The 7,017-nt window shown below is 46.7% G+C and overlaps 1 protein-coding gene across 3 annotated transcripts; it reads right to left on the reverse strand.

Annotated features, from left to right (window-relative positions):
- Window positions 1-664: 664 nt before the first annotated feature.
- On the reverse strand, window positions 665-6,977 carry tekt2 (tektin 2 (testicular)). Of its 3 annotated transcripts, none has more exons than XM_016675358.1 (10): window positions 6,903-6,977; window positions 5,927-6,119; window positions 5,019-5,144; window positions 4,738-4,943; window positions 4,517-4,660; window positions 3,608-3,722; window positions 3,144-3,251; window positions 2,926-3,069; window positions 2,777-2,856; window positions 665-2,665 (listed from the first exon to the last, which is right to left on the reverse strand). In XM_016675358.1, exons 2-10 carry the CDS (start codon window positions 6,080-6,082, stop codon window positions 2,461-2,463), a joined length of 1,284 nt encoding a protein of 427 aa, XP_016530844.1. In that variant the 5' UTR covers window positions 6,083-6,119; window positions 6,903-6,977; the 3' UTR covers window positions 665-2,460. The 3 variants fall into 3 exon arrangements, with proteins under 3 accessions (XP_016530844.1, XP_007560145.1, XP_016530843.1); XM_007560083.2 differs by having other exon boundaries at window positions 5,927-6,108; window positions 6,798-6,910; XM_016675357.1 differs by having other exon boundaries at window positions 6,798-6,910.
- Window positions 6,978-7,017: the final 40 nt, after the last annotated feature.

Below are 7,017 nucleotides of genomic sequence, written 5' to 3' on the forward strand. Positions count from 1 at the left end.
TCACCCTCTCAGCAAAGGCCAACAGACAGGTAGCATCTGGGCCCTTAAGTGAAATGATTCAGAATAATCTGAGCGGTTAGGAAGCACATGCTGTCAGAGTGGCCTGGAGGGCCGGGCAGTAAAACGGTAAACGTGGCCTCGGTGATGGTCGACGACAGGAGGTTGGGCCCTTGGACAGGGAGACGTGTTTGTGGCGCAGAGTTGCTCTATTACAGTTTTATGACGGAGAGAAAGTTCCTGTGACGGTCACGTTGGAAGCTTTTGGTAAAGAAAATGGAGCAGAAAATATCTGAGGCCTTTTATTAGAGAGAGCCTGAGATACCAGGAAATGTTTTTCCCTGAAAGCAATGACAACAGGAGGTGTTTGCTAGAGAACCGAGCCGGCCTTCTGACAGGACTCCAGATTAATAGTTGCTTTAATGTTGGTTGGCTTCAGCAGATTGGTTCCCTTTCTTCTAATGGTTTCAATCAATTGCAACAACTTCTGCTCCTTTCCCTGATAATCTCTGAAGACATAATCTGAAGCCAACAGGTCAATTTAAGCTCCCAAACACAAGTAGAATGATTTTTGGGGATAAAACGGAACAAACTTCCTTGCTTCACAATCTTCAATGATCTTCAAACTACAGATGGACAACCATGCATCCCCTGATGCAGACGCAGGTGAGATTTATGGGAGTTATTGAGGTGATGACCATGTTTACCACATTATTTGTCTGAAGCAGAGTCAAAGTTCACGTTCTTATCGCAGCCTTTATGCTTCTATCAGCGGCAGTCGAACACTATGACAAAGCCAAACAGTCATTAAACAGAACGGTGGATAAGACGGAGAGTGAGCGTGCTCAACTCTGAATTTTAAATAAACATGTGCCAGTGGAATAAATCTGAGAAAAATAAGGCAATTAAATCCCCTCTTGGAGAATATTTATAGGATAATCAAAAATGTCCAAAACCTCCAGTTTGTCACATGTTGATGCTTTTCCTTCCAGTTGGCAGTATCTTCCTGATCAATGGTTCTCCAGGCTTTTGAAAGGAGTTTCAATGTTTTTCTTGGACTCAATGTTCTGAAATATGTTATGGTATGTAAACATGGTACAAAACGGTAAATAAATGATATGAAAGCCCGCTCCATGTCCACCGACAACCTGAGTCTTGCCGAAATGTGCAGGGTGGTTTTCTGGACTCACAGTTTCTAGGGAACATTTCTGAGTAGATTCAATGAAAAATCCTTCTTTGAAGCATCATCTCCAGAGGTTCCACATGTCGATCTGACCGTTTCTCCTGAAATCTACAATCCTGTCTTTTGCTTCCTTCACATAAAGATGAGACGATAGTTTCCCCGCCCTGCCACGAGGCGGCCGGCTGGCTCTCTGCCTTCGTGTCCGTCTCTGACCCACCTGACCACTGCAGAGTCATCTGAGTATTTCTGTGAATGAGAGAAGTCGGACTTCTGCTGGAAGGTTACAGTGTATAGAGGGGAAAGGGATGGCGTTCCTTTAGTTTATCGGTGATCCAGAGTTTGTCGTTAGGGAAGCACTGTTCTGGTAGGGATGCTGTTGTCCACACAGAACTTAGTAACTTCTGTCACACACTCAGTCATGACATTGATGCTGTTTCCATGTGGCTGGTGAAGAGCAATCCAGTCTGTTGCCTCGTCCCTTTAGGCTTCTTCACCTTCCTATAGCCACTTTGTTTCATTTTCTTTAATCTCTGCACAAGTTCTTTATAATCTGAGCACAGAAAAACCAGGTTGTGACCTGATTTTCCCAGAAATGGTCTTCATTATGAGATGTGTGAACCCTTGATATTAGTGTAAAACATGTTGGAAAATAACATGAACGGAGACGCACTGCCAAGAGGTCAGTGTCTGGACTGAGGAGACACTTCATCTCACACGGTGTGAGATGAAGTGTCTCCCACCATCTGTTGTTGCTGCTAATCCACCTCCTCCTCTTTTCCCGCTCTGTAAATCTGTGTGTAAGGCTGGCAGAGAGACGTTTGAGTCTGGGGTGTAACCCTGCAGCCAGGCCTCATTAAACACACTGCACTGCTTTTCCTACAGTCTGAGTCCTTGTCAGGGCTTGAAGTTCATCCATCTTGTCAGTCTCAGGTTGCCCGTTGCGATGGATGGCAGAGGTGGTTTGAACTTCCTCCTCCTCTCTCTCCTCTTTGCTGCATCTGTGACGTCTCCTTTTCTGTCCTCAGTTGTGGGATTATTTCAGCTTTTCCAATCAGCTGCTCCCAGTTGTAAACCACCTTGTTGCTATGGTTACGCATCAGAACAAATTAGCAAAGTATTATCAAAATCTATCCAGGTGCACAGCATCCAAAACCAGAAGGATCCATTATCCCAAAAAAAAAAAAAACAATTTTCAAAAATGGACAAATAAAAAGTGAAAGTGAGGGAGCTACTCCACCGTGCTGAACGGAGCAGATCTGGACTGGAGCGGAGGTGTCCGCTCACGGGGCCAGCAGCTGAAGGTTGCTCCTCCCGCTGGAGTTCACGAGCGGAACCAGCGGCACCGCGGTCCGGTCGGAGCCGGACTGCGACGTGATGCGGGTCCTGCACTGCATGCTGCGCTCTTCCAGAGACAGGGCTTCCTGCTTTCTGGAGAGATCCTGGCGCATGCGGCTGTGGTGGAGCGTCATCTTCTGCAGAGAGAGTCTGAGAGACAAGACTACGCTGACTCAGGTACTGAGGTCCAAAAGCCGCTCCTGTGATAATCATTGGTAAACTTATAGAATTTGTGCTGCAACACTAATTTCCTGGACTCACTGAGCGTCTGACAGCTTCTGCCTCAGGGCCTGGATGGTGGCCTCCAGCTGCTGGACCTCAGCAACGAGGCCGTGCTGCACCTGGGAACAAACACCAGGGAAAGCTTAGAGGTTTCCCTGGGACAGGCCAGCGAGCCGGGCTTCACGGACCTCGTCGCGGCACAGATCCATGCCGGGCCTGCGGGTCCTGGCCTCCAGCCGGGTGTGAGCCAGCTTCAGGGAGGCCGTCTTGGCCTGCAGGTCTGCGTCCAGCCCACGGATGTCGCCCTCCATGGCTGCCATTTCATCCTCGGTCTGAGCAGAAAGACAGAAACGCATCAGGAACATCTGAATGGTTAAAAACGTAACTTTCCTGTTTGCTGTCGTACGGTTTTGATTTGCCACTGCAGCTCCTCTCTGGCCTGCTCCTCGTGGTGCTTCCGCTTACGCAGAGCGAACTCTGTGGCTCGGCGCTGAGCCTCCAACTCATTCTGGACCTGCAATAAGCAAACAGAACCGTAAATGATCAGAGCACAACCCGTTCTCCTTTGTGCAATGACAATAAAATAAAACTTATAAACCGTGATTGATTAATTCATTGACGGCCATCTTGAATTTTTCAGTTGGTTTTGATCCTAAGGCACAGCTGTTTCCTGGGCTAAGTCAGGTTCCTGTGCAGGATTTAGCTGAATTATCTGCTGCAGCAGAGTAAATAATCTAACGCTCTGCTTTGTGTCAGTCTGTCACATTAATACAGAATCATTCAAACACTGTAAATCTGACCTAGTGCTCTCCACTCTGTCTAGAGCGCCCCCTGCTGTGTGTAAGGAGTAAGTAGCTGCACATCTCCCACCTGTGCTCTGCTGAGGCTCATGTTCTCCCTCATTTGCTGGGAAACGTGGACGGCCTCGTGGGCTCGCGCCACGTTATACTGGCTGAACTGGGCCCACTGCTGGGGGCTGGAGGAACTGCAGCGAGGAGGACATTTCATCAGGTCAGCTGTGCAGAGGTAGAGTTCTCAGAGTTAAATGTAAAATGCACAAGCTGCACCAAAGTGCTGTACAGACTTCAATAAGAACACGATTTCTGATGAAAGAACTTACAACAATCACAATAAATCAGATTTAAATGCTGTAGAATAAAAACGGGTCTTAAGCACTTTAAAATCATCAAGGCCTTGAGCAGACCTGATGTAAGAAGGCAGATTATTCCATAAATCAGGAGCCGATACAGAAAAGGCACAAATCTGAACCGAGGGACATTTTCATCACTTGACCTTAAAGATCTGGCTGGAGAAAGTCGATGTGTCTTTACAATAAGAAGTTCTAAGAACCAGCAATAAAACTTTGAAATGAATTCAGTGCCAGTCAACACCGCTGGATGTCGGCCCGTCACCATAACAAATTTAAATTGTCCCAGAAGTTATTGAAGTTATACGCTGAGGAAAGTTTTTCTCTTCTAGAAAGAGAAAACAAATCATGTGAATCGGTATTGAGTTAGATTTTTCATGCGATGGATTTATGGCTTTCTACCACAGGCTTAGTGCTCTCATTCGTCTAGTCCTGAAACTGTAAATGATGCTGATCTGAACCTTTTATATAAAGAGTTTCAGTAATCCAACCAAGTTGCAGCAAAAGATGAACAACTGTCTCAAAGAGCTTCAAACAGAAGCAGAGCTGGAGCTTCAAATGGCCGCCAAGCTGTCCTACAACTGAAATGGAGATCAGGGACCAAGAGCCGTTTCAGGACTTGCACGGTTCACCCTGACGGTATCCGGGTCGGGTTCGTCTTCAGGGAGATGCTCGGTGACTTTATTGTGAGGGACAGGCAGGATGTGTCGATGTCCAGAGCTTCCATCTTGTTCTGGAGGTCAGAGGTCAGCTGGTGTCGGACCTCCTGCAGGACGCTGTGCGGCAGAGCGAAGAGCGTCAGTCGGAGGCAGGAGTCGGGTCGGCGTGGCGCCGGACCCTCAGCAGGACTCACCCCAGCTGCTCGAAGGCCTGGTCCACGCTGCGCTGCAGACGCTGCTGCACGCCTTCGATCAGCTCCGCCTCCTGCTTCAGCTGCGCCTCCACCGGGTCGCCGACCAGCTCGTAGCCGCGCCGACCCTCCCTCAGCGTCAGGCACTCGTTGGCGACCTCCAGGGGGACGGAGGCGGCGGTCAGGGCCAGCTCGCTCCGCTCTTTGGACTGGAACGGCACAGAAACACAGAATGATGAGAAACATGTGGGGACAAAACCTGAGAAACGTTTCTGATCCATCACCAGAGTCAGAGCCTCCATCTCCTCGTCCACCTTCTGGGCACAGATTTCCAGGACGTCTCTCCACCGGGAAACGTCCCAGATCCGATCGCTGAGCCTGCGAGACGTGTCGCCCTCATCCCACACCGTCTGCACATGCAGACGAAAAGCGGGTCAGTCGTTTACTGCAGGAGAAGCTCCACGATTCAACAGAAACATGAAGGAGAATCCAGCCAGGTAGCTGAAACTCTGGCCCCCTGCAGGAGGAACCGCAGCTCTGATGTCAGTCACTGTGGCTTTGAGCGTCAAATTACACAATTAAAAATGATCAGCAATAATTGGACTGATTCAGTCTGTCATAAGAGGAAAAGATGGAAGTTAATTTTGCAAAATCATATTTTCTCAATGTTAATTTACATTAGTTTCAAATGAAATACTTGATTAACAAGCTAAATATTTAAGTCTGATTTAAATATTTAGCTCCAAATTAAATATTAGCTTTCTAGCTAGATACTAAATATTTAGTTACTTAATCAGTTAGCAAGTTACATATATAGTAGACTATATATTTTATTTAACAAAAAATTTAGCTTGAAGATAAATATTTAGCATGCTAACTAAATACAGCATGTAGCTTGAAATTGACATTTATAAAAGAGTAACATGGTGAAAAGATGACTGAAAAATGAGCTCCCATATTTATAGTCCATGTAATAATGAACATCTGAGAAGCATAATGTGAGTTTGATGTATTACTAATATAAGGTATGACTGGGTTTTGTCTGTATCTTTACAAATTAGACCCCATAAAACTGATCCAAATAAAAAATACAAAAAGAAATGAACTATAAAGCTAAATGTTTAAAATGAGCCGAGTCTCCTCAGACTGTTCTCAGCAGTCCAGACCCTAAACGTGACCCTGGACGCCCCACCTTGCAGTGGGTCTCGTTGCGCAGCGTCCGGCCCTCCTGCCGGACCTCGTGGGAAACGTGTCGCTCGCGTTGCGCGGTGGCGGCCAGCTGCTGGTTGTTGCTGAGCCACTCTGAGACGCTGTGCCGCAGGCTGGGCTTCGATGAAAGAGCAGACATCCTGCTGCAGCGTGCCGACTCCAGACCTGGAGAAACCCTGACATATTAGCATCCTGAACACTCTCTGCATGTGGAGCCGTAGATACTGATGTTCACTAATGCAGTCTGTCTGCTCCTTCTCTTGACGTTGTGCCTAAAGGCCTCCACCTCCCTACTGTCATTTCTGAGCAAGCTCTGCACTGGTGGAAACCTGAGCTCTGACTTTTCATAAAGTTTTTGTCTCCATGTTGTTTTTATTCTCGTGTTTTTGTGACCTAAAACACTTGAACTGCCTTTTCGCTGAGATGTGCTGTACTGGGACCTGATTATGGCGGTTCTCCGAACCTTTAGTCCGGAGAACCTCTCTCTGTCAAGTGTTGTTTGATTGATGACTATTATTGGTAAAATGTGAATCTGATATGACACCAATATTTTCATCAGACTCGGAGATAATAACTATAAATATGAACTGATAGCTGAGCTGTTACCAGATTCAACAGAGTATTTTTGACTTGAACAAAACAAAATGTTTATTGGATTAGGTTAAAATGAACTATTTTTCATCTGATCACTTTTTTTACAGTAACTTGTCGATGTAAACCCCAAACATAAACAAGAACTGATTTCTGATGTCCAATCACTGGTACTGTACATGGAGCAAAAAATTATCTTAAATATTTCACATAATAAATAAGTTACCAACTTTATAAAGTCAATGGTACCATCAGAACTTTACCTGTCTGAGTCCAAACTGTCCCCGGAGTTCTACAGCAACACAGAACCTCCCTGGTTCGGCCCTAAACTGGACCCAAAAGGCTCATTTTTCTGGGTTTTAACTCACCTTCGTTCCAGAAGGTTCTGACCCGATGGCGGCGCGTTCGGGTCCGGCGTTTCTATAGCAACGGCCACAGGAGCGGGAGCCGTCTCCAGGCAACGAGCCGACACAGAGAGACGTC

Source organism: Poecilia formosa, unplaced genomic scaffold (assembly GCF_000485575.1).
Source record: "Poecilia formosa unplaced genomic scaffold, Poecilia_formosa-5.1.2 Scaffold112, whole genome shotgun sequence".
In the NCBI taxonomy this organism is placed as follows: Eukaryota; Metazoa; Chordata; class Actinopteri; order Cyprinodontiformes; family Poeciliidae; genus Poecilia; species Poecilia formosa.

Coding starts and splice junctions, on each gene's coding strand:
- tekt2 (XM_016675358.1), bottom strand. CDS start 6,082: ATGTCTGCTCTTTCATCGAAGCCCAGCCTGCGGCACAGCGTCTCAGAG. Junction 4,944..5,018: donor AGATGGAGGCTCTGACTCTG/GTGATGGATCAG, acceptor GTGCCGTTCCAG/TCCAAAGAGCGGAGCGAGCT. Junction 3,252..3,607: donor TGAGCCTCAGCAGAGCACAG/GTGGGAGATGTG, acceptor TGCTTATTGCAG/GTCCAGAATGAGTTGGAGGC.